We start from the raw sequence: 27,636 nt of genomic DNA, 5'->3' as shown, positions 1-27,636 counted from the left end.
GCAGGGAGCGGTGAGGGAAGGTCGGTGAGGGAGGGGTAGGAGGAGAGGGGGGCTCGGCACAGGTCAGTGGGGGAAGGGCTCCCAGAGGGGCAGGAGCTGAGGCGAGTGGGGGCGGAGCTCTGTGAGGGGCTGAGGTCAGTGGGGGGCAGGGTGCAGGCAGGTCTCCGAGGGCTGAGGGATGGACCCGTTGCTGTCGCTGGGGGCCGGGCTCCTGCTGCTGGCGCTGTGGGTGCGGCACAAGGGGCTGGAGTACCTGCTGGTCCATCATCGCTGGGTCTTCGTCTGCCTCTTCCTGCTGCCCCTGTCTGTCCTCTTCGACATCTACTACCAGCTGCGGGCCTGGGCCGTGTGCAGGCTGCACAGCGCCCCCCGGCAGCACAGCCAGCGCGTCCGCCACATCCAGGCCCAGGTGAGAGGGAGGGGACCAGAGGGCGGGGGAGGGGGACATCGATGGGGCAGTGCCAGGGGTGGGGAGAGGGAGGAGAAAGCCGGGTGTGAGGGAGAGACCCCGGCTGGCTCTGGTGATGGGGTCAATCCTGCATGATGACACGATCCTTTTGTGAAGCCGTGTTGGTTAGCTTGAGTTGGCGGTTGTGGTTTAGGAAAGGATCTCTTCCATCATCCAGACAGGGCCTGAGAGGCACGTCCTGGCCTGGCTCCTGTTACAAGCTAGTGCTGCCTGAGGCTGCCTCCTGGTAAGTAGAGGGTCTTGCTGTGAACAGTGCTCTGCAATTTGCATTGGCTGCCTATGGATTTCCAGGTGAAGCTTTGGGGTGTTGGTTTTAGCCTTTAAAGCCCTAAATGGTGTATAACCTACTCACCTCAGAGACTCTCTCTCCATGACATACTGCCATAGTTGAGGTCAGCGCAGGTGCTCAAGCTGCAGCTCCATGGATATAAACTAGGATGCTGCTGGTAGGATTTTCTCTGTTTTGGAATTTACTCGTGTTGCTGGTCCAAAACTACCTGAAGTTGATAACTTGCAAAACGTATCATTTTTCCCAGGCATTTGAAAACTTATCGGGGACATTGTAAAGGTAGGGAATTGTTCGTTCTTAAATGATTAATTTGAAACTTGACTTGTTTACAAGAATAGGTTGTTGACCTGTGTTTAAACCCCAGTTTGGAGGACCAGTGGACTGCTTTTTGTCTGGTCCATATCTTGGTACCTGTCCAGGTTGGGAAGCCCTATCGGGAGTTAAAGCTCCCAGTGGCATAGCTTACAACAGGGTCATTAGAGCACACAAGCCTTTCCCAAGTAGTGGTGGACCGACGGGTGGGGGGAGGATGGGCACCAGCGGGACCCTTCAGATGAGAGATGCACAGGGGTGGAGGATGCAGGAGGCTCTGAGGGGCAGCTGGATGGAGCCCAGGGGCAGGCTGGGGGGGGAGGCGGGGAGTTGTGGGTTACTAGGAGGAGGAACTCCTCCCTCCCCAGCTACCCCATGGCCTGGGCTGTGAGGCTGCCCCACATGGTAGAGGGAGCCAGCATCGGATCTGATTGGGCTGGAGCAGGAGGGCTGGAGCAGGAGAGGAATGCACCGTGCAGTGGATAAGTGTGAGGGGGTGGCGGTGGAGCCCGGCCAGAGCCGAGGGAGCCGCTGCCTTGAGTGCCAGAAAGTCCCTGGGGCGCAAGAGGAGGAAAGCAGCATGTCCTCCCCTTCAGGCAGGCACGTGCACACACCCCGGCAGCTGCGGGGCGGACCCTCTGGTGGGAGCTGGGAACCCTTCCTACCCTGCACGGGGGCGGGGTGAGGGCTTGAGGGGCGGGCATGCAAATGCAAGCATTGGCCCCCAGGCGCCAGACACCCACGTATGCCGCTGTTCCCAGGGAAGTCTGCCATTTCAGAAATAGCCTGGTTCTCTGATGCTGGGTTATCTTAAATTGTACTGTTGCACTTTGGGTGTATATTTAAGAAAGGATACCCTGAGTGTCTTGATAGGCACCCTTTTTATAAATCTAATTGTGATTCTGGTGTAACAGATACCAGCTCTTGCCAAGGCTGTAGGCATCAGCTTAGCACGGACAAATTCATAGCTGGAAACTAGACCAGCTCACCTATATGTTAGCATTGTTCAAGATAGGTGCTAGACTTGTAAGGTTGTGTTTAGTGTTTAGACTCTATAAAATGCTTGTAAATTGCTGCATGCATTAATCTTACTTGTAATGTATCCCATGCTATAAGTAATATGTAAGTTTTGCTTTATAACTATAAAAATGCCTGCTCTGAACTCGTGAACAGAGGCAGGAGCAGTCGTTCCCCCATCCATCAAGAAGAACTATCAAAACTAAGTTGGCCATTGTGAAGAATCACTATACAAATACTAGACTAATGGCCTGTTCACTCCGGTAAAGGTGCTACATGTAAGGAAGCTTGTCCAATCAACTTGAATTCTGAACAAAGGAAATAAGATAGCTGTTGTGAAAATTCTTCATCTCTTTGCTATCTGGAGGACTCTCACAGAGCTGGAACTAGGAACAAAAGCAGAGATCACCAAGGTCAACCAGGGTTAGTTCTAAAAGATATTTAAAGTGCTGACAGATTACTACAACTCTGTCACCTTTTGGAACTAGATTGTAACTCATTTGTTTCTGCTTTAACCTGTAAATAACTCTCTCATTTCTTTTTCCTAATTAATAAATCCTTAGTTTAATTTACTATAAAATTGGCTACAAGTGTTGTCTTTAGTGTGAGATCTGAGGTACAAATTGACCTGGGGTAAGAGACTTCTCTCTTGGGACTGGGAGCAACCTGAATATTTTGTGATCTTTGGTATAAGTAACCATTTATCACTAAATCCAGCTTGCCTCAATGTCAAGATAGACTGGAGTGCCCATGGAGACTATCTATGACTCGATGGTAAGATTGTTATAGTGCTTCAGGAGTTCACATTTGCTACTGGGTTGGTGAAATCTAATCACAGAACATACAGCCAGTTTGGGGTGTCTGCCTTGCTTTTTTGACAGTCTGCCCTGAGGTTGGCACTCAGTCGTGAGCCATTACAGACAGCGTGACATTAACAAGTTGAAGGGGGATGGTGTCATTTATATAATAGCTTTAACAAAGGGAAGGTTAATGTGTGACTTGGATATGGTCTGTAAGTATCACATGGGGAACAAATATTTAATAATGGGCTCAGTCTAGCAGAGAAAGGTATAACAAGATCCAGTGGCTAGAAATTGAAACTAGACCAGTGATGCTTAGACCACAGTGGTTCAGGAGCCAAATTAGCAATCATTATTACCCAAAAGAGCCACAGCAGTGTGAATTCTTTGTTTCATTTACTATAGTACATTCATATTTAAACAATCCGACAGGGGAAATACTTAGTTTTTATATATATATATATATATATATATATATATATATATATATATATATAATTGTGTGTGTGTGTGTGTGTGTGTGTGTACACACACACACATACATACATACATATATTATTCTCATAGCAAAATGACTGACCAAGTATTATTATTTTATCAACTACAGTTGGTTAATAACATAGTAAAATCATCCGGATTGGTTAATTACTTAGATTGGTTAATAATTAGATCACATTGTTTTAATATCATGTGCTGCAAAGCGCCTCAGGAGACAAATTAAAGAGCCACTTGCAGCTCACAAGCCTCATTCCGAATGTCACTGAGCTAAACAAATACAGACTGGAAATAAGATATACATTTTTAACAGTGAGGTTAATTAACCATTGGAACAATTTACCAAGAGTCGTAGTGATGTCTCCATCACTGACAATTTTTAAAATCGAGATTTGAGGTTTTCTAAAAGATATGATGTAAGAATTTATTTTGGATAAGTGTATCCTGACAGGAGATCAGATTAGATAATCACAATGGTTCCTACTGGCCTTGGAATCTATGAATTGGAGTCTGTGAATACTTCTCTGCTTATCTGTCTCTTTCTGTAATGTTCATTGGCAAGTCCAGATTTGAATCCAGCCTTTGCTCAATTACAGCAAGACGATATTAAGAAAAAAAGAAAGGAAGATTATGAAATTATATCGATGCATCTGTATTTTACTCTGCAGTTTACATTGCAGCACTTAAACAATGCAATATGCCATCATTCTCCTAAACTCTGTACTTTAGTGAAAATAAAAGGCTGTCTCCCTGCTCTGTCTCTATTAGATGTAAGAGTAACATTTTATTTGGGTACAGATTTCTGTTAGTCTAAATCCTTCCTCAGTTCTGACTAAAGCAACTGACTCTAGGTTATGGGTACTCAAAAAAGTTATATTACTAATAATAAATGTACATTATTATTACTGAAGTAACATTGTAAGTATGTTTACATGTCCTTACTTTGCCAATAACATATATTATTCATATAGTACTTTTCGTTTTTAAATCACTGTGGATACATTGCTAGTCCTAATAAATACATATACAGTAAAATGAGTAAACTTGTACAGTCTCATTCCACACTGAAGTCTTCTTTTGGGATGCTTGTATAGATGATTTGGACGCGCGCAACAATTGTATGAAATTAGAACTTGATTACACAATTGCATCCTTCAATGCTGACACATTTGCAGGACTGGGACTGTAGGTTACACAACTCTTACCTAAAACACCATTACATTTCTTTCCTTCTCTGTGCTTTAGATGTGGGATTCTGTATGAGAGTTCTTGTATAAACTGTAGCATGAATAACTGAATATTCAAAATGTGGTTGTCTCATTAATACAGTTCTTTAAAAATCATTGTATGCATATTATCACTTACTGGATGGCTTATTTAATATTGTGTATTAATACTCGTTTTCTTCATATCTGAACATTCTACATTTCATTATTATTAGTTAAAAAAATGATGGAGGATGGAAGTAGGTGTCAGGCTGTCTGGAGTGGCTCAGGAGGACAAATGCCAATCTCAGGGCAAATTGTGACAAACCAGGGCACAAACACCAAACCGGTTGTGAGTTCTATACTTCGATTTCACCAACCAAATATAAAATGTAAACTACTCAGGCAGTGTAGCAGCCTAACCATGAAGTCACAGTTCCCTTGGGTACTCAGGTCTATCTTGCCACCTAGGCAAGCTTGCTTTTGTGATAGATGGTCCCTTACACCAAAAATCGCAACAGTATTCTGGTTACTCCCAATCTCAAAGGACCGATCACTTACTCCAGGACAATTGTACTTTAGATCTTATACCAAAGGCAACACTTGTAGCTAATCCTAGAATAAATAAAGATGTAATAACTAAGAAAAAAGAAATAAGGGTTATTGAGAAGGTTAAAACAAGTAAACATACACACACACAAATGAGTTAGTTTTGGATTCCAAAAGCTGCTCTAATAGGCAAGCTCTATGTGTCATCTAGGGGTAACCCAGGCTAAGCAGCTGGAGATCCCTTGCTTACGCTTGGAAATCTTGCCCTCCCCAAGTCCAAGCAGTATAGAAATGCAGTTTCTTCATGTCAGGGATTTTTATTCCCTTCCCCTAGTGGTCACACTGGTGGGAAAAGCCCCCATGTATGCATCCTCCTCATGGGTATGAGGGGAGCAATCAACAAAATCTTTTGTCCTCTGATGTTCCACAATGGTTTGTCTGTTGCGCAGCAAAAGAAGGCCCACGGACAAGAGATAACACCTCTTGTGGTAAACTAGTATTTCACACTTGGTAGTGCTTCCCTCCTGACTGTTGGTGTTTACAATTTGAATAAACACTTCTACTGTTACAGAGCAAACACTTAAATACTACATTATAACAAATGATACCGATATAAGTCATTGCGCCAAGCAGGTTCCACTGGGTCATGTCCTGTGGTGGCATAGGTGACCATAAAGGGTATCTAGAAAACAGGTGAGATGAGGTTGGTTGAAGAGGTCTGCGTACAGTTTTCACAGATCTTAGTCATCAGCGTGACAGAGGCATTTTCACGAAAAATATGGGGCGGTACTATGTTGCTAAGTATCCGTAGCCATGGCAACAGAGTTGCCTGTATAACAATATGCATAACTTCGTTAAGCTCTACCTCAACCAGCCTCATGTGAGACAGGAGCACAGTAGACAAATTGGAGAAAGTCTAGAGGAAAGTAACAAAAATGATTAAAGGTCTAGAAAATATGACCTGTGAGGAAAGACTAAAAAATTGGGTTTGTTTAGTCTGGAGAAGAGAAGACTGAGGTGAGACATAAGTTTCCAAGTACATAAAAGGTTGTTACAAGGAGGAAAGAGAAAAATTTGTTCTTGTTAAAATCTGAGGATAGAACAAGAAGCAAAGGAGTAAATTGCAGCAAGGGAGGTTTAGGTTAACATTACTCTGACAGTTAAGAAGTTTTTCCTAGTTAAGCACTGGAACAAATTGCCTAGTGAGGTGTGGATGGAGTCTCTGTCATTGGAATTTTTAAGAACAGGGTAGACAAATACCTGTCAAGAATGGTCTAGATATTACATAGCCCTGCCTTGACTGCAGAGGACTGAACTAGATGACCTCTCGAGGTCCCTTCCAGTCCTATACTTTTATGATCATGTGTAGAATAATATAGCTAAACGCTATCAAATTGTGGGGGAAGAATTTCACTTATAGTTTTGTTTTAGATTTTTTTTGTACTTCACAGCATTCATTTAATCATAATTGTAACAGAAATGACAATTTCCTGCAATATCTCGGACATACTTAAAGTTACTTTCATAAGTTTTCTTAGGATTTCATTTTATTAAAAATGCAAATGTTTATGTACTATTGTGGTATTGTATGTAACATCTGAAACCCTGGGAAGGGTTATGAGCTTCATTGTCTGAAATGAGGGGCCAAGACAAGAATGAACTTTTAAAGTTAAGTAGGTTTCCCAGGAAATCTTTAGGAGAAAGGGTCTGCAAATACAATTACTCTGGTTATAGAAGAGCACAACCTTTTGAAGCTTCGCCTGAGGTGGGGGAAGGAATAGAGAACCTTTTTATCTGTTGATCATCTGTTACATGAGGACAAAATTAAAAAAAAAAAAACTGTATAAAGAAGGGACTCTCAGATTCATGAGCGTGTTTGCTGTGACATGACAACTGTTACGAACTTGGGACCACATAAAAACCCTTTAGTGGGATTTGAAGGACTGTTTGCTGGTTGGAGCCCTTGTTGAAGATGGGGTGATCTCAGTTAAGCTTATTACCATGATTGTAGGGTCTTTTATTGTTAATGTTTTCTCTGTAATGTTTTTCCTTAAGAATAAATGTGCTTGCTTAGAAAGAGCTGTGTGATCAGTGTAATTGCCACAATTAAGTTTTTACCATCTCTAAGGAGAAAAGTAAAGCAGGCCTGCAGAGGCAGTTTAACTTTGCTGGGGAATTCACAGTGTAGGCTAGGAGATGGGCAGCTTCAAAATACCTTGGTTAGGAGGGACAGAGATGCATGTCTCCAGCCAATGGAGTTGACGGCTGGGGAGCTAGAAGTCTAAGAGTGGGTGCCCTTGCTGGACCACAGAGGGGAATACAGGTGCATTGCCCTGAACTGTGACAATAATCTTTTACAGGTGCAGGAATGGAAAAATGAAGGCAGGAAAACATACATGTGTACTGGCCGACCTGGCTGGCTAACTGTATCACTTCGTGTTGGAAAGTACAAGAAGACCCATAAGAATATAGTGATCAACTTAATGGACATTCTAGAAGTAGACATTGAAAGACAGGTAATACTAAAATGTTGACATTTCGTACTAAAGTTTATGACACTTTATTATGATTATTGCTTAAAGGGACACTAAATTCCCTAAAGGTAATTGAAATCCACTTTTTAAAAAATTATACAAATCCAAGTGTTAATGTTCTCATGTCACTCTTTTTTAATGTGAAAAGTGTTTGGGGTTTTTTTTTTGGTCCTTTTGGACTTAAATATTTCTTTACAGTGTTGCAAACCCAAACGCATCTGCATTGTGCCACTGCATGGGAACCAGACCATGAATCTGTTTGTAAATAGACCCATCTTCTGAGTGATCAGGAAATACTCAGATTCTAAATGGAAGTATTTTCTCTACTGGGAGAGAAATACATTAGGAATTAGTATCTTGTCTCCATGTAACTTAACACTCTTGAAACAGGCTATTAGGTGAACAAGTCTGGTTAAGCCCATCTTTCATATCAGTTCTTGTTTTGTAGACCCTCCAGTTCCTACAAAATTTCAGTTTTTCTTTTTCTCTCTCTAAAAAACAAAAAAACCAACAACTTTCTAACTCTAATAGGTGCAAAGGACCTTCCAAATGTGAATCAGTTCACTGTTGTCTTCCCATGTCTGCCTAGATACAGAAACAATGGCTTTGAAAGAGATGTTAACTGCTTTGTTTTCCCCAGAACTCTGTATGGATATAAAATGTGTATCCACATTTGATCCACGATCTGTAAACATGGTCTGAAGATATAAAGCTGATATCTGCAGGTTTGCAGGGCTCTAACTATACCTTTCTTGTGCAATTTCCATATTTCTCTGACAGACTGATTGAGATGATGGGAGAGTCCACTTCCAACCTATTTTATGCAGCACTACCTTTCCATCAGCATAGTTTGGTTTCTTAAAACTACTCTTACACAAAATAGACTTTGTCTATACTAGAAAACTGCATCAATTTAAATGAACTTTTAAGTCAATGTTAAATTGGTACAAACTCAGTGTAGACAGTTAACTTGATTTTAAACTTCACTTGTATCAATTTAATGTAATGGCTTTATTAACACTTAATTTAACTTAAAACTGAGGTCTGCATTAAGTATTTTCATGAGTTTAGCTAAATAAACTAAAATTGATTTCCAGTTAAATTGGTGCAACTCTGTAGTATAAACAAAGGCAGAGGGATGAAACTGTACCAGATGAATGTAATCTCGTAACATAGGAGCTGGAATACTGACTGTGACTGTTTGATATTTTGTGTTATGGCCTCCTCACATCATCAGAGAGCAATCTTCCCTGAACTGTCCCCTGAAGACAGGGTTTGGGGAAACTCTAAATGTAATGGTGAAATTAACTAATATATATTTAATGATGTATCTGGGCTTTTTGTAAAGTGTGGTGTATATATTATGAGAAAGATCTTTTAAATATCTAAGATTAATAAACACTATGTAATCCTTTAATAAACAAGATCTAGTTGTGTCAGAAAACTCATTGTTCATTGACTTCAGCTGAAGTTGTACACCTTTATGACACATTTGCATCTGATTTCTGATGTTAGATTTTGAAGCTTTTTGGAATGCTTTCCTCTCCTCACTAGTGGTGACACTTCTTGTCCTGGAGTGTTACAGTAAATTCTTAATTCAAGGCACTAGTGTCAAGTCAACACATTTAAAATGGTTGCATTTAAATAATGCATGTACCTAATTTGTACAAATCCCATGGGTACTTACAAACTGAGGTTCTACAACCATAGGTTCACCTTTGTATAACCCCAACATATTGCAGGATTTGTGCAACTAAGATGAGCCTGCAAAGTGTGCACAAACTTTTCCATGAAATTTAGGCCTTAAAGTCTTCCTGTATTACAAATTGTAAACCCACTGTGAATATCAGATTTTTAAATAAGTGCATGGCATTTTTAAAAAAAAACATGTAACATCTGTTTAACAAGCTGAGCTGGGGAAAGACCAATTTGATTTATGTTTTGTAGATTGACCCACACACCTCTTTTCAAGATATGGTATGTAGAGGGGGGAATCCGTAAGCAGTCTCTCAACTATTTTTAGTTACACTCTTGAGTGTTTAAATTAAAGAGAAGAATTGATAATAAGCAGAAGTATGATCCGTCTTTATGTGGTGTCAGCATTAATGTTTTAATTCTTTCTTTTTTAGGTTGCTCGTGTTGAACCATTGGTCACTATGGGGCAGTTGACAGCACACCTGAATCCTATGGGCTGGACTCTTCCAGTGGTACCGGAACTTGATGACCTCACAGTAGGTGAGTATTGTTTATAATTGTAAGAGAACATGATGTTTTATCCTGCCTTAAGCGCAGGGGACTGGAGTAGATGACCTCGCGAGGTCCCTTCCAGTCCTACAATTCTGTGACTTTTGCTGTATTTTAAATAGCTTTCTTTTACAGTATTCTATGTTGTTCAGTCTCAAAGTTTTATCAGAAATATATATATATCTTAAATTCTTTCTGAATTTTGTAGTCTGCTATGACACATTATATTATAGAGACAAGGTGGGTGAAGTAATAACTTTTATTGGACCAACTTCTGTTGGTGAGAGAGACAAGCTTTCAAGAAGAGTTCTGTGTAAGCTCAAAACCTTGTCTCTCTCACCAACAGAGGTTGGTCCAATAAAAGTTATTACCTCACCCACCTTGTCTCTCTAATATCCTGGGATCAATTAGAAAGAACACTGTATATGTTATATTAGAGACATGCATCTGCTCTTTAATACTGCTACCGGGAATAACATTAAAGACTTCATTTTCCAGAAAGCCCTCTTTAATTTTTTTTTCTTTGTTCTTAAACCATTTTCATTTTAAAAGGAAATAAGTTTCAATTGATTGCATTCTCTTGTTAAGGTGGTCTGATCATGGGAACTGGCATTGAGTCTTCATCCCATATCTATGGACTATTTCAACATACCTGTTTGGCCTATGAACTTGTTCTTGCTGATGGAAGCCTTGTGAGATGTACACCAGTAAGAGAAAACGTTATTTTGCTATGATTTACAATGTTATCAAGTATTGTATGTATGGACATATGATTTAGTATGATGTACTTTTTGCAGACTGAAAATTCAGACCTATTTTATGCAGTGCCTTGGTCTTGTGGTACTCTGGGATTCCTGGTTGCTGCGGAAATAAAAATAATTCCTGCTAAGAAATATGTAAAATTACATTACAAGCCTGTCAGAGGTTTGGAAAAGATCTGTGAAAAGTTTACTGAGGAATCTAAAAAGAAAGAGAATAACTTTGTGGAAGGACTGGTATACTCCCTGGAAGAAGCAGTCATTATGACAGGAGTCTTGACTGACGAAGCTGAAGAAAGACAGGTAACTAAAAGGAATCCTATTCTTAAGTTAGATTTTTAGTTATCTTGCATAGAAAACATTCCAGTGTCTGATAGTAAAACCAAAATAATAATAGGATCAGTACAAGATGTATATTTGTAATGGATATTTAATTTGCCTGAATAGTCGAATATACTTAACATTATAATTTTGCAGATAACTATCAACTCAGGCTGTGAGGGCGTATGTTTCCTAAAGTGATAGGTCTTTTTCCATCTCTGGCAAAGCCACTGCTTTGCAACTCTAGGAAGAAAAGAACCAACTTGAACCACATATAGGAACAACACAATGCTTTAAGATAAGAAACACAGCTGGAGGGAGATGTAGTCACAGTGCAATTACCCAAACTAACAGATGGCTAGAAAATCAGGGTTAATGTTAACAGAAACATCTCATGGGTCTCTCTAGTGACAGCTCTTCTGAAACACTGACCATTCTACAGAAACACTGCGGCTTTTGGTTCATTACTGACTTGAGAACAGAGTAACATTCCAAGAGTACTGCCATCAGTTCCCATACTCAACTTCCTTTGGACAGGCCAAACCTTATTTTAACTTATCTTTAATGAGGAAAACTTATGAGACACACACATTGGCACACTATAATAATTACTTCTGTGGGGAATGCTGCACCACTGTGCACATGCAGAATTCATGTCTCCCAGAGATTTTTTTTTGTTTCCCGCAGAATAATAGATTCTGATGGGGAAGCCGCAAGAGGGGTCATGCACCCTTCCCAACAGTGGTCCCGAGCAGGTGCGTCGGGAGCAGCTGGGAGAATTGTATATCAATGACCGGGGAGAGGCAGGCCTGGGCTGGGCGAGTGTGCAAGGCTTTGTCCCTCTTGCTCACTATTGCAGTGCACCTGATGCAGAGGAGCAGGACCCTGGGGTGTTTCTGGGACAGACCCAGCTCTTGTGCTATGTCCAGGTCAGATGCAGCCTCACCTCTGAGTCCATGTTCTCTGGAAGGGGGGAGGGGCTGCAGGCTGATTTACCACCACCTCTGTGCTGCCTGTGATCTGTGCCCTCCACTGGGAGGCAGCCTCAGTGCATGCCCCTTGTTCCTGTTGCTGCGCCCACCCTGCAGAGGCATGGGGCTGACACAAGCCGCTATAGGGAAGTTACGGGAAGCCTTGTCCAGGAGCGTCATTTAGGGAGAGTGGGGTGGGGGGTCACCTGCACACCTGAGTTTGACTCCAGAAGTCTGATTGTGGTGCACACCACAGTCCCAGGCAGAGCTCTTACCTGCAGCAATGCACAGGCAGGTTCCCTCCTCCAGGAGCCAGGGTTCTCTGGCTGTGGCTCCCGCAGTCAGTTTCCTGCACTGCACTAGGGCATCTGGGGGTGGCTCTGGCAAGGAATGGATTAGTCAGGATGGGCGAGGGATGCACAGGATCCCCAATGGTGGTAGGAGAGCATAGGGTACCCTGTAGTGAGGGTGGGTGGGGTAGTTGGAGCTTGGGGAGGGGCAGTGGGGTGGGAAAGGGGGAGTCAATCTCCAGGGGAAGAAGAGGTGAGGGCATAGGGTTGTACCATGTGGGAGGAGCAGCTGAAGGGGAACAGTTCCTCGGGCAAGGATCATGAGGGATGGGGAGCTGAAGAAAGATGAGGGGCTAGGAGTAGCTAAGTGGGTTTGGGGGTCCATTTGACCTTAGAGAAGCAGGGAACACCCTCACCTCTCCATGGAAAGAGATTGGGTACAGACCCTATTAAGCTAACGAATTCTCTCAACTGACTAATGTGCTCTCTGCCTTCCTCTCCATCTCTCCTACTTTAGTGTAACTTATACCTTGATCCTGCAGTGAGGATCCATGTGGGTGCAGGGGTTTCTTTAACTCTCTACTCCTAGGGGGATCTTTTTTGTTGTCTACATTGCTACAGAAATACTTACTGACAGATATTTTGAAATAAATGACCAAAATAATTGAAACTGGCATGATTATATTGTGTTGTTTTGACAAATAAAATATTGTGTACAGAATTTTTATTTTTTTGATGCAGAAGTCCCCCAGGAGTAAATAATACTTAAGAATACCTACCACTTAAATAGTGCTTTTATTCAGTAAATTTCAAAGTGCTTTACAGAGGAGGTCAGCATCATAATCCCCACTTTACAGATGGGGAAACCAAGGCACAAGTACTTCATGCAGCAGTCTAACAACAGAGCCAGGAATAGAACATAGGTCTCCTGAGTGTCCATCCAGTGCTTTATCCAAAAGGCCACACTACAATATGAAAATCACATTTCAAAACAAACAGTTACTTAGCATTAAGATTGTTCTTTTCTTAGTGTAATTCCAAAGCAAAAAAATCTTAGGGCACCATGAACATTTTATATTACTGAATTTTCAAGTGAGGGATAATTATTCTTTGTAGTGGTGTTTGTTTGCTGATACGTAATATATTTATATTTTCAGATAAACAGAATTGGTAACTACTACAAACCATGGTTTTTTAAACACGTGGAGAAGTATCTGAAGGATAATCGAACTGGAACAGAGTACATTCCCACAAGACATTACTACCACCGACATACCCGGAGTATCTTCTGGGAACTCCAAGTAAGTCTTAGATATAAAGAAGATTTTAATCTTTGTTTTTGGGTACTTTGTACATACTCACTGCAGATCCAATGTTCTTTTCCCTTAGGAACCACCTATGTTTGTCTTAAGACAGAAAGAAATCCCGATGAAGTGGTGGCAGATTTAGGGATTTCTCTAGTTACAATTTCTATTTTTGCATTCCTCTCTGACTTTTTTATACAAATGTATAACTGTAACAGACAATATCATCAGCACCTTACCTTTTTAATTTCTCTTTTAGGCCCACATTCAGGAAAGAACTTAAATAATGTATTTTAGCTTTTATCAAGCAAGTACTTTCCTGAATTGGGACTTTAACAAGATAAACCAGGAAATTCAGGGCAAAAACATGAATGCAGACTTATGGCTTAGAATTTATTCTGCCTAAATGTGCCCAGGTGTGCCCAGAGTTGCTGTGGAACCATCACTTTGAATTTCATCATCTAAGTTACTGTCATAATAAGTATTAATGTAGAACTTCACACTACATAGGTCCCCACTGCAGCATTTAGGGTTCTCTCCTGTGAGGTAATAAGCTCCCTCAATTCCTTTAAACGGGAGTTGACTTTGCAGGAGATATTAAAAATCTCTCAGTATCAGGCTTAAAGTTCAATACATTTTTAGATTTCTTTTGATGATACCTTATTTAGCTATTTTAAAACTTTAGGCTTGTTGACAGTGCTTTTAGTGTGCACCAGCTGAGCTGTAAATTCTAATATGTACTAGCATGTTGCACAATAACTGGCCCATGTGGACCCTGTTGACATGCACTAAAACGTCCCTCATGCACATTAACATATGTTTCTCTGAACATTGTACTCTGCAATTAGTTGGTTTGACTATACATTAACAATATTGTTAATGGATTTAAAAGGGTTTTTCTTGGGAATCAATGTATATAAGTAGAGAATGAGTAAGGAAACTTTGAGTATTGCATGTTGTTCATACCTATATTAATGTAGCTTGACGTGACTATGAGCAATTAAAACTATTGAAAGAAAATATGATTTAACATTGCTCTCAAAATCCAAATTCTGAAATACTGATTTTCAGCTCTCTTGATTTTACTACCACTTTGTTTTTGTTTTGTTTTTTCATTTTCTCTTAAAGGATATCATTCCCTTTGGCAATAACCCTGTTTTTCGTTACCTCTTTGGCTGGATGGTTCCTCCGAAAATCTCTCTATTAAAACTGACACAAGGAGAAGCTATTCGAAAACTGTATGAGCAACATCATGTTGTACAAGACATGTTGGTCCCAATGAAAAGCCTTGAAAAATCTATCCAGACTTTCCACAGTGACCTGAATGTAAGAACACATTTCTCTAAAACCTGACAAATCGAAGATTGCCCTATGAATGGTGATTATACACAGTATACAGGAGAACACAGTAGTGGCTGTTGCACAAAATATATGTCAGTATGCTAAACGTGAGGGAATTTTGCCAACTAATTAAGTATTACTAGGGTGTAGGTAAAATGAAATGCTTTAGCAAAAAGAAGCAAGAGAAACTTGAAATCCAGAAATACCTGATTTTGTGGCTTTAACTCACAAATTTTAAAAGAAAATTTTATCACTTTCTCCTTTTTACTTGGTAAAATTGGAGATCAGTTTTCTATTTCTGCAGAATCAATTGATAAGCCCCAAAAAGAGTGTTGGGAATTAATTTCCCTACCTTGCTTTCAGAATCATTAACTTCAGTTGTTGCAAGAAATGCAAACTTGTGGATTTGAACTTTGGTCCTAGCGGGTACCAGTAATGTGCCTTTCACTCCTTTAGTTTTACTTGTGATTTAAATCTGAAGTAAGTGCTCAATTAATGACTTGGGATCTCGGACAGTTTTTCCTTTGCGTTTTAAAACTATTCTGTTTATTATCTAGAACAGTGGGTTTTTTTTCGAGTGCTTGCTCATGTCAGTTCCATTGTAGGTGCATGCTCGCCCCCTTGCATGGTTACCGAAATAGCCTGGGGGAGTCGCATAGGAAGGAAAAGTGCCACATCTGTAAGGCGTTCAGACCCAGGACGCAGAAGGAGAGAGAGATTCGTCTGAAGGCCTTATTGATGGAGGCCGCTTTAAGACCTGCCTTGGAACCGTCTCGGTGCCGAGCACCACGTCGGTGCCAAGCGCCCCACTGACACCGGAACTTCCATGGCACCGATCTTCTGCTTCACCTTTGAAGAAGAAGCAATGTTTAGAGACGGGCCGCTCCCTCATACCTAGGAAATCCAGGGATACAGGGTCGAGCATCGTACCATCGCGGGTCCAACAGGTCGAGCATACTCTGCAGGAGCAAGGCTTGCTGTCTGGGGCCCTAAGTCCTCCAAGAGAGCCTCCTCCGACTCCAGGGAGTGGAAGAGGGCCTCCGCAGATCATGATGCTGTTGACGCTGTAGGCTTTTCAAGCAGCCAGGGACCTAATGGCACTGTCCTTGCCTCCAACACCTATGTCCCGGATGGAGCAAGGGAAAAGAAAGGCTTTGGTGTTGAAACGGAAGCCCCGATGGGACCCGCTGATGGCTGCACTCCTCTCCAGAGCCCCAGCATGCCTCTTTGCGTCCGAGGTCATCAGAGAGAAAATCTCCTCCATCCCAGCACCGGTCCCCGAGAATGCGTTCACCGTCTCCGGGCAGATTGTCAAGGAGGCAGAGCCAACAGCGCAGGCCCTCAGCGGAGTCAACTTGGCACCTGTCTCAGTCGACAACTCGGCACCAGTTGACGACCCCTAAGACCTCGGGCCCGGCAGGGCGGCACCATTCTAGATTGAGATCCGGCAGACATCCGCCATCTGGGAGTCAGCACCGATCGCTTTCCCCAGCACCGTGAAGTTCGCCCATGTGTTCATGGAGCAGAACCTAGTTGCCGATACCAGGACGTTCCCCTAGAGGGGAGCGGTGACTGTGTCGATCCCCGGCACCAGGGCACTCATCTGTGGCATGTCGATGTTCCCAATCTTCCTCCCACCAGAGGGCTTCTCCAACTTGGCATCATAGAGAATATCATCACCTGTCACCGGCCTCACGCTCCCCATCACCAGTCCATGACGGGGTTCTCAATGTGGTTAAGACCTCGTGACAAATGCCTTCTTCTTTGCCGCCAACTTCTAAAAGGGCAGAAAAGAAGTACTACATCCCTGCTAAAAGATTCGAGTATTTGTTCACGCACCCTTCGAGCTCCCTGATAGTGGGGGCTGCCAATGAGAGGGATAGACAGGGGCAACCTGGCACAACTCCCAAAAACAAAGACAGCAAGAAACTTGATCTATTTGGGAGAATAATTTAGTCTACGGCGAGCCTGCAATTACAGATCACTAACCAGCAGACGCTGTTAGGGAGGTATAATGATAACCTCTGGGATACCCTGAAGCATTTCAGTGAGGCCATGCCCCAGGATCGTGCATCGGACTTTACCATCCTCCTGGAGGAGGTAGGACAGTGGCCAGGGCTGCCTTGCAGGCGGCGTTGGATGCAGCTGACTTGGCTGCAAGATTGATGGCCTCTCTGATTTCCATGTGCTGGTGCTTGAGGTTACAGTCATCTGGCCTCTCCCAGGAGGTGCGGCAATCCATCCAGGATCTGCCGTTTGATGGCACTGCACTGTTTTCGGAGCAGACCCACACCAAGCTCCACGGGTTAAAGGACTCAAGGGCCACATTGTGCTCATTGGGCCTTTATACACTGCATGCCTTAAGAAAGCAGTCCCGCCCGCAGCAGAAGCATCAGCAGCCGAGGTATCAGGCCCAGTGCTTTGGGACCTATGAGAGAAGGGATAGAGACAGAAGTTTTAGGCAGCGCAGGTCAGGCCTACCTTCCTCCGTGGCCAATCAGCCAACCCACTCCTGGTGCTCTAGTGACCAGCGACAATTGTTTTTATGGTGCACCCAAGGACGGCCTTCCAGTCTCACTCCAGGATCTTGCTTCCCTGCCATTTCAGAACCAACTTGCCCCTTTCCTCCTAGCAGGACCCTATAACTTTGGACTGTTGGATTCTAGGGACCATTGCAGCAGGCTATTCCCTGCAGTTTTCTTCCCTCCCTTCCACACACCCTGCTATCCCCATCCCTCTTCAGGGACCCCTCTCACAAGCAACTCCTTATATAAGAGGTGGAAAACCTTCTCGCACTAGGAGCTGTGGAGGAGGTTCTGGAGGATAGGAGAGGAAGAGGTTTTTATTCCCTCTACTTCCATATTCCCAAGGCAAAAGGGGGCGTCCAGCCTATCTTGTACCTGTGGGGGTTAGACAGGTACATCAAAAAATTGAAGTTCCGTATGGTCTCCCTAGCCTCTACCATCTCCTCCTTGGATCCAGGAGATTGATATGCTGCCCTCAACCTGAAGGACACACATTTTCATATCTCGATATTTCCCAGACACAAACGCTTCCTCCAGTTTGTGGTGGGAGATTCCCATTACCAGTTTATGGCCCTACCCTCTGCCACAAGGGTTTTTATGAAGTGCATGGCGGTGGTGGCTGTGTATTTCAGGCGCCGAGGGGTTCAGATTTACTCTTCTCTAGAGGACTGGCTCATCAGAGGCCGGTCATAGGCACAGGTCCAAGCCAGTTTGGACTTAGTTCGGACCACCTGTCAACGGCTGGGTCTGCTGGTGAATGAACAAAAATCCACACTGATGCCTGCAGAGAGAATAGAGTTCATCGGGACCGTCCCTGACTCTATGCAGGCCAGGGCGTTCCTGTCACAGGCTTGATTCGAAACCATGTCCAACCTGATCAGGGGCCTGCAAGCTTCTCCCCTTACAACGGCACAGACTTGCCTGCAGATGCTGGGGCATGTGGCGGCATGTAGCTACGTGTTGCGTCATGAGCATCTGAGACTCAGGCCGCTCCAATTGTGGCTGCCCTTGGTGTACGCCACGAGCAGGCATCTCTTAGACAGAATGGTCACGGTGCAGCAAAAGTGGTTATGGTGGTTAGATCCCCGGTCAGTGATGGAAGGAATTCCCTTTGCCGACCTAGCCCCCTTGGTGACTCTTGTATCGGATGCATTGGACTTGGGGTGGGGGCGCACATCAGCTTGAGTCACAGCATGCAGAGGACCTGGTCAAGAAAGGACCAAAGGCTGCACATAAATATCAGGGAGCTCAGGGCGATCCGCCTGACATGCGAAGTATTCCTTCCTTTCCTGAGAGGCAAGGTGGTCCAGGTTCTGATGGACAACACCGCTGCAATGTTTTATGTCAACAGGCAGGGTGGGGCCTGTTCCCCAGCCCTCTGTCAGGAGGTGGTGAGCTTGTGGAACCTAGTGATAGGGCATGATATTCACCTGGACACTTCACACCTCCCTGGTATCAGGAACACCACAGCAGACAGCCTCAGCAGGACATTCGTACCTTGCCACGAGTGGTCTCTCCACCTGTTGGTAGCTGATATGATTTTCTGGAGGTGGGGGTTTCCCCAAATAGATCTCTTCACTTCCAGGAACATTTCAGTTTTGCTCCATTCGAGGGCTAGATGACAGAGCGCTGTCAGATGCCTTCCTGCTCTCATGGTCGTCGCGGAGGCTTCTGTGTGCTTTCCCTCCCATTCCATTGATTCACAGGGTCCTGTTAAAAATCAAACGAGACAAGGCGAATGTCATTCTTATAGCACCCATGTGGCCCAGGCAGCACTGGTTCACAATGCTCCTGGAGCTGTTGGTTGCCTCCCACTCAGAGCTGCCACATTGGCACAACCTGCTTTCCCAGGACTGAGGGTGCCTTCTGCACCCAGACCTGGAGTCCCTGCACCTGATGGCATGGAGGCTGAGTGGCTGAGCCTAGAGGAATGGGCTTGCTCGTCTCAGGTGCAGGCTATACTAATGGGTAGCAAGAAACTTCCCACCAGGGCATCATATTTAGCCAAGTGGAAGAGATTCGCTTGCTGGGCTGCAGCCCAGGCAGTCACGCCACAGAAGGCATCAATCCAGATGGTGCTGGGTTACCTGTTGCACTTTAAGCTCCAGGGCCTAGCCACTGCCTCGTTGAAGATGCGTCTGGTTGCCATATCAGCCTTCCATCTGCCGATTCAAGGGAGGTCAGTCTTTTCTCACGCCATGGCAGTTAGGTACAGAGAGACTTTACCCCCAGGCTAGGAATCTGTTACCCCCCTCGGACCTGATCTTAGTCATCTCCAGGCTCACGGGGGCACTGTTTGAGCCTTTGGCTACCTGCTCCCTATTGTTGCTCTCGTGGAAGGTAGCCTTCCTAGTGGCCATCACCTCGACTAGAAGGGTATCCAAGATTAGGGCACTTACCTTGGAGCTGCCTTACACTGTCTTTTAGAAGGACAAGGTTCAGCTGAGGCCCCCCCGGCCTTTCTCCCCAAGGTGGTGTCACAATTCTATGCCAGTCAGGACATCTTCCTGCCTGTATTTTTCCTGAAGCCAGATGCCTCAGAGGAAGAATGGAGATGGCACAGACTGGACGTGCACAGAGTCCTGGCTTTTTACATCAAGAGGACAAAACCATTTCGTAAGTCCACATAGCTGTTCATGGTGCTGGCGCTTACCTGTCTCTTCGCAGCGGATCTCCTCTTGGATCTCCTGCATTCCATGACCTGCCTCCCATCCCCTCTGTCGGAGCTGACGGCAAGAAGGAACTGAGGGGGCGTAGGCATGTGTGCAGGACTCCAGTGGCTGCCGAAACCGGCCCTACGGGTACTGCTAAGGGGAAAAACATTGCAGTAACCATGCACAGGGGCATGCATGCACCTACAATAGAATGGGCATGAGCAATATATCTTGAAGAACAACAGTTACAAGGTGAGTAACCATCTTTTCTCAACCTGGGGGGGTCACAGGAGAGGTTTAGGTGGATCGCAAGCAGACCAGCGTTAGGGGTTAGGAAGCAAGGCAATTGCCTGAGGCCCCATGCTGCATGGGGCCCCGCGAAGCTAATTTACATGTTTCAGTACTATGCCACAACCTTAAGGTAGGGGTTCTCAATTTTTTCTAGGGAGAAGGGGTCATGATTCTTTTTAAGTCCAAAGGGGGTCGCCAGCAGAAAAAAGGTTTAGAAACACTGATCTAGATAATCAGGAAATGCAACACGTTACTGCACTTTCTTTTTTGCATTTTGGTAGCTTATTCAACTTGTGTTAGGCTTTAATATAAGGTGGAACTAGTTGGCACAGCAGAATTTGAAAGGGGCATCAGTATAAGTTCTGTACTGAAAACTGGAAAAGAGTAGTGTACTTTTCTCTCCATTTTTTTCATGCTTTATTAACAGACAACTTAACTAATATTGTACTGTTAAAATTGGTCATACAAAATTATCTTTGCAGGTTTATCCAGTGTGGTTATGTCCTTTCATATTACCCAATAACCCTGGCATGGTCCACCCAAAGGGAGATGAAATGGAGCTCTATGTAGATATAGGAGCTTATGGAGAGCCCAAAACAAAACAGTTTGAAGCCGGAGCGTCTATGAAACAAATGGAAAAGTTTGTAAGAAACGTACATGGGTAAGAATCCTAGGCTTCAGCATAGCACCATATAACTTACTGCTTTTCAGTGTAATCAGATTTACTTAACGTTCAATTATTACAGTATTAATTACTGATTCTGATTTATATATATTCAGTATGACTGTCTTTTGTTCATTTTAGGCATTATTTGCTTATAAAAACCACGCTGGTTGAGATTCTGTGCTGGGCCTCCGAGTAGCATAGATCTTGCATCCTAGAGGGAGTGGTGATTAAAGGTGGCTTTAAGCTGTCTGTGCACCCTCCCGATATTGGGCTACTCGAGGGGATGGAAAGGCCTCCCATGTAATTTTAAACAGCCTGTCTGCTGTTTAGGGGCTTTTGTCTGCATTACAGCAGCCTCTTTCTGGCTGCCCTGTAGACTGCAACACTGACTAGAATCACCTTGGGAGGAAAGTTTTATGGCTGTCCTCTGTAGTTCCTGCACCAGGGGATTTTGCCTTGGCCACAAATGGGATTTTTAGAGCCCCTTTGTGCTGAACTGGCCCTCTTATATGCTGTAAAGGGGCCAGAGCGGTGCTGAGAACCTCACCTACAATTTTGCGTAGACTGATGTCAGAACCAGTTCTCTAAGGTTTCATGACTTCGCTAACAAACCAATCTTTCAGAAAACAAAACTACTCCACAATATTTAAACTGACAATAGAATTTACCCAAACATATTCACATTTCAGGTATTTGCTATCTACCTCTCTATATTAGTGTCATAGCAAAACTAATTTTAAAAAAATCCAAGAAAGTAACTGGGAAAGAAATCATCTGAAGTACACTAATATATTTTAAAAGCATTTTTTCACATTTATCTCCTCACCACACCAAAAAGTGATAATGGGATGTTCTGTTGACTTTTCCATTGTACATCATGACTGCTTTTTCAGAAGAGATGTCAATATTCAGCCATCAGACTGGCTGAGTAACTATCCAGCATAATTTATAGTAATGAATCTATTCATTTGTTTAAAAGAAAAAAAAGTATTTCAAAATATTTTGTGGTGTATTCTTACAGTTTGTAGTTCATCCTGAACTGCTTCATTTTTTTTCTACCTAAAATTTTGCAACTGTATTAATATTTAATTCCTTATCCCTCTTTTTTTTTCCTCCAGTTTCCAGATGTTGTATGCAGATTGCTATATGAACCGTGAGGAATTCTGGGATATGTTTGATGGGTCACTGTACCACAAATTGAGAGAGCAAATGAATTGCAAGGATGCTTTTCCAGAGGTGTATGATAAAATCTGCAAAGCAGCAAGGCACTGAGTCTGGATAGCCTAAGCAAGCAATCAGGGAAGGATGGATTTACCTGTAGTAGTCAGTATATCCTTATAAAAGCTTTATCATTGTCCAAATAAGCTCATGTTGATGTTTAAAAGTACAGATTTCTATTTTATAAACTCACATTCAATAATTGTTAGTATGTTTTTAAAATAATTTTCCCAATTCATAATAATTTTATTTAAGGCATCAAAGTCCTAGCCTACCACCTCTCTTTGTAGTTTAGTTGTAGGCTTAGTGATGTATATTTTAATTTACATATTTCTAACCTGTAAGGGGAAAAAATTTGGAAAGAAAGATACTTGAGTAGATCGGTTATTTATTGTAGTGTACATCTGAGACAGGTAAGAAGGTCACAGAATTAGATGCCAAAGTTGAGAGAATTATTTTCAAATGAATTCTGACTTTAAAAATGTCTGTTACAAATCAGTAACTGGTGCAAGGTTTAAACTTGAGAGAAGACAAAAGTTAACACAATTTAGAGATGGTTACTGAAATCTTCAGACCAAACTTATGGTAGTAATGAAGGTCGTTGACAAATGTCTCCATTTCAGACCTGAATATCAAAGTTTGAAGAAAATCCATTTTGTTTGTGCCTATCTGATTTGTACTGATTCTGTTTATACATGTATAAGTGGGCATGAGTTTTAGGGATTTTTTTTTTTTGTTAGTTATCTGTATATAGTTAATATGATTTGAAGGGGGGAAACATTTTGGCTTCCTAGACTACTGAAGATCTCTGCTGCTATTTCATATAGACAAGTATTAACTACAATTCTGTACTTGTCAGGGGCTCTGTTTTCCTTTTTATTATGGTTAATTTTAGTGCCTTATAAATATTCAGTTGGAGAAGACATGGGCTATTTCAGACTATTCCATTCCTGACTTTGGGTGGGGAAAGAGAAACTGAAAGACCTGTTGTCAAAATTAAGACATTAGTTATATAAATTGCATTTGAATAAATATTGGTGATAAGTGTAGGAGTCACCTAAAACCCAGTTTTGTAGTAGAAGTTTGAAATACACAAGACATGGTTCTGACTAGAGTAAAATTTTTGTTTTCCATTTTAGCTGGATTACTTTGATAGGTTTAAAAAAAACCCAACTCCTTCAACCAACTAGAGGAAAAATAACATTAGAAAAATCTGCAGAGTACTTACTGTTCAAGCCCCTTTCCATGTCCAAATCCAACTGTGCCAATTTGCACCAGTAACCTGCTTCAAAGAGTGTGTTTCATGAGCATGGAAAAGTTTTAACAATGCATTTGATACCACATCTGACCCAAACGTCTTAGAATTGTTGTTTTAACATTTTTTGGGGCTTGTAGAGAAATGCATGTTCTTGCATTCTGTGTAATGTGAAAAAGTTATAAAACAATTGCCAATGGGGTTCTTTTTTATGTTCTAGTTCAATGCTAAACCAATGATTGTTTATTGATAGATGGACATTTTATGTTCCAGATTAAACCACTGATAAAGCAGTAATGAGAATAAGCTTGGTCATTCACTCTCTGTGATGCATACTGGCCAAATTGCAATCTTGCTGGTGCTGCTGTGCAGGGGCGTAAAGGGATATAAGTCATCCCCTTAAGGTCCTGTTTGTGTTACCCATACTGTGTGTGTCAGTTCAGGGGGAGACATAACCAATGCAGAGCAGGTACATCTCCATTCACATACATGAGTGCAACAGGATGGGGAATGGGCAGGGCCAAGGCTCAGCCCCCACTCCAGTGTGCAGGCCAGCACAGCTGTGTCAGTGCTCCAGGGGATGTATGCTATGCCAGGTATAAACCTCGGAGCAAGGGGTACTGGGAAGACAAATTGTGATTGAGTCACGATCTACCTTCCAGTCTGCTCCTGGAGCAGCACAATAATGACTGCCCCTTTCTCATGGCAAAGCCATGATTTTACCTGTTATCTGTAGGATTCTGCACTGAGTGAGAATTGGTTTCCTTAGCTTTTAAAAGGCAATGTTTTATTTAAAAAAAAAAAAAAAAGATATGCAAGGATATTAAATCAAAATAGTATCTTTCTAACTTGTCTATAGTTATACACTATGTTTGTTTTTGGTACATGATTTTAATGTTGTAACTGGTTACACACACACACACACACACACACACACACACACACACACACACACACACACACACACACACACACACACACACACACACACACACACACACACACACACACACTCTCTTCTCTCATTCTCATATGTGCATTGCTGCTGATGGAGTTTGAAATTCTTGGCTGTATGAGCTGTTAAATGAAAAAAATAACCAGTTGTACTGTTAAAATAGTGGGGGTTTTTATGGATGACTAAATAAAACGTTAAAAGAATCAGTTTGTTCTCTGCTGCGCTTTTGGCACTGTTACAGGGATTGCTGTGAAAAGACAGGCTGTCTGGAAATCAGAGCATCGGATGTAGTGAGATTGTTGAGAGACTGGGTCTTGCTCAGTGTGGAGCCCTGTTAAAGTCCATGGGGCTCCATCTTGGCACAGGGGCCCACCCATGCAGAGCAGCATGCAGGATTGGGGTTTAGTTTTTTGATTGTTCCCTGGGTAAACATTGACCCACCTATCTTTAAACTTCTCTTAGGAGACTAAATAATACTAGTCATCTTTCTTGTTCCCCTCTCCACATCTTCTTCAGGACAGTCTCCTCCTTCGAGTGCTTGCTCATGTTAATTCCATGGATCGGGACGACTTCGAGGCTGATCTCAGTGCTGCCTCCATCAGTAAGGCCTTCAGGCGGATTTCTCTGTCCTTTTGAGTTCTTGGCCTGAACGCCTTACAAATCCTACATTTATCCTTCCTATGTGACTCCCCCAGACACTTTAAGCAACTGTCATGAGGGTCACTAAGCGGGAAGGGTTTGTTGCAGGAGGTGCAGTGCTTGAAACCTGGAGACCAGGGCATGCCCCGCTCTGGGGTAGAGGTCCCTAACAGGAATAAAACTTTAACTACTAAATATTAATAATACTTAACAAACAATAACAACACTAAAACTAACTAATGACTACTAAAGGGAAACAACTGAAGCACTTGCGGTACTAAGCAGCGCAGTTCCAGCAACCGTCAGTGACGGAAAGAAGGAACTGAGGGCGTAGGGCCGGCGGCGCCTGATATACTGCGGCATGTGCGCGGGGCTCCAGAGGGCACCAGAGCCAGCCTTACGGATACTGCTAAGGGAAAAAAATTCCAATAACCGTGCACAGAGGCGCACACACACCTAGAATGGAATGGACATGAGCAACACATCTCAAAGAACTACAGTTACAAGCTGAGTAACCATCTTTTTCTGTGTTAGTGTGACCAGTATTCCAAATGGGGTCCAATAAGTGCTGGGGTGGTAGATTAATTCTATGTCTCTCTTTAATTAAACATTGCCCTGGACAGATGGCTTCAGTTAACTTAAACTTTTGTTAACTTAGACCTTTTTCTTGATCAGCATGGCATGTAGCTGTTATATTTATTCCCTAAATCAGGTCTTGGCTGCAAGATTAACTAGTCTTAAATTTTTCTGAATTGAGATGAATTTACTATTTGCTGGCCCAGTCACCTGAACAATCCAAATTCTTGTGGATCTGACTTGCATTTCTGTTAATGTTTGGGCTCAGATCCACAAAAAGGACCGAGGCCCCTAGAAAATCACAGGAACACCTGTGAGATCCACAAAGCCATGTTAGGCGCTTATGCTCCTCTGCAAGGCATGGTGAGAGATAGGCACCTTAGCATCCACAAAGCCAGCACGCTGGGCAGGGAACCACCTAGCGAAAGGAAGATATTGATGAGAGGGGTGTGTCCTAAACCCTGCCCCTCTGAGACAGGTGCCTATCTCTGCTTGTGATCCATGAACTGGAGAAAGATAGGTGCTCCTCTCCCTGAGTCATGTGTGGGGCCTGATCTGGTAGCCATGCTCACTGACTACCTAGCTACAAAACAGCTGGCAGGGGGAGGACCTCCCTTATGAGCATTCTCTCAGGATGTGGAAGATCACTGGTTCAAATTACCCCTTTGTCTGATGGGGAGGGATTTGAACAGAGATCTGCCACCTCTCAAGGGAGTGCCCCAACCACTGCACTACAGAGTCACTCTCACTCCCTCTGGTCCAATTAATATGTCATTATTTAACAGGAGAGTTAAGGAGCCCTACATTGGAATATTCCATAGTGCAGTGATTACGCCACTCAGCTGAGAGTTGGGGGAGGTCCCTGTTCAAATCTCTTCTCCTCAGGCAGAGGGAGAACTACAATTGATGGTCTCCCGCATCCTGAGTGAGGCTATGTCTACACTGCCGGTGGCACCACTGGATTGATTTTTGCAGATTCGATTGAGTGGCAGTGAAGACTCACTCAATCGAACCCGGAAGTCAATTCTGTTAATCCACCCCGGCAAGAAGCGTAGCGCTGTGTCAACAGGAGGGCATTTCCCATGGGCACAGTGCAGTGGAGACACGGCGGTAAGTAGACAGGAAGTTGATGGGAGATAGGCAAGTTACTGTATGTAGCTTGCATATCTCCCATCGACTGCCCCCGAAATCCATGGCCCATGTAGACCAGGCCTGAGTGCTCTAACCACTGAGCTAAAGGTTATAAGGGAGGTACTCCCCACCCCATTTTGTGTGGAGCTGGGCAGCTTCTGAACATGCCTACTGGGTCAGGCCCCACACATGACTGAGGTAAAGCGGCAGCTATCTTTCCTCTGCCATCATTGTGGATTACTGAGGTGCCTGAACACCTAGCGCAAGGCAGAAGTGTCCAAGCCCAGAGGCAGAAACAGACACCTAGGAAAATTTTACTGCAAGAACTTAGGTATCAAGTGAGTTTAGGTGCCTCCAGGGCTCGGTGTAGCCAAGTGAGGGTTTTGTGGATCACCATGGTGCCTAATAATGGGGGTTAGGTGCCTACGTATTATTGTGGATGCAGGCCTTGGTTCCTGTGTTACACCACCAGTTCTGCTCTAGCCTGCACTTGCCCACCAAATAATAGAGATATCTCCATCCTACTCTGCCTCCTTTTCCCTAACGCACTCTTTCTATTACAGTAATCTGCATTTCTTTCATTTGCCATATTCTTACCTGTGTTCAGTTATGCCTCACACCAAAGAGTAATTGCAGACTATTTAGCATACTTAATCAGCCACAATTAACATCTAATTACAACTAAATTAATTATTCTGGTTTGGTATACACATCATTATTAGACTTTGTGGAGGTTTAACCCTGAGCAGCCCAGAGATTTTTATTATTGCTCACTTTTGCACTTCCTTCACTTTTTCCAGTAACAGCCCATACTCATTCTGACTTA

At 43.2% G+C, this 27,636-nt stretch overlaps 1 protein-coding gene across 1 annotated transcript; it reads left to right on the top strand.

The window, feature by feature from the left end:
* Positions 1-77: 77 nt before the first annotated feature.
* DHCR24 (24-dehydrocholesterol reductase) lies at positions 78-24,667 on the top strand. The gene is made up of 9 exons (XM_067535497.1): positions 78-409; positions 7,497-7,652; positions 9,800-9,905; positions 10,503-10,621; positions 10,712-10,975; positions 13,412-13,555; positions 14,687-14,884; positions 20,852-21,030; positions 22,155-24,667. The coding sequence occupies exons 1-9, from the start codon at positions 179-181 to the stop codon at positions 22,306-22,308; spliced, it is 1,551 nt and encodes a 516-aa protein (XP_067391598.1). The 5' UTR covers positions 78-178; the 3' UTR covers positions 22,309-24,667.
* The last annotated feature ends 2,969 nt before the right edge of the window (positions 24,668-27,636 follow it).

The sequence above is a fragment of the Emydura macquarii genome, unplaced genomic scaffold (genome assembly GCF_026122565.2).
Source record: "Emydura macquarii macquarii isolate MOO-44397 ecotype Brisbane River unplaced genomic scaffold, CSIRO-AGI_Emac_v2 contig_3506, whole genome shotgun sequence".
NCBI classification, from domain to species: domain Eukaryota; kingdom Metazoa; phylum Chordata; order Testudines; family Chelidae; genus Emydura; species Emydura macquarii.
This window is presented reverse-complemented; position numbering and strand designations above follow the sequence as displayed.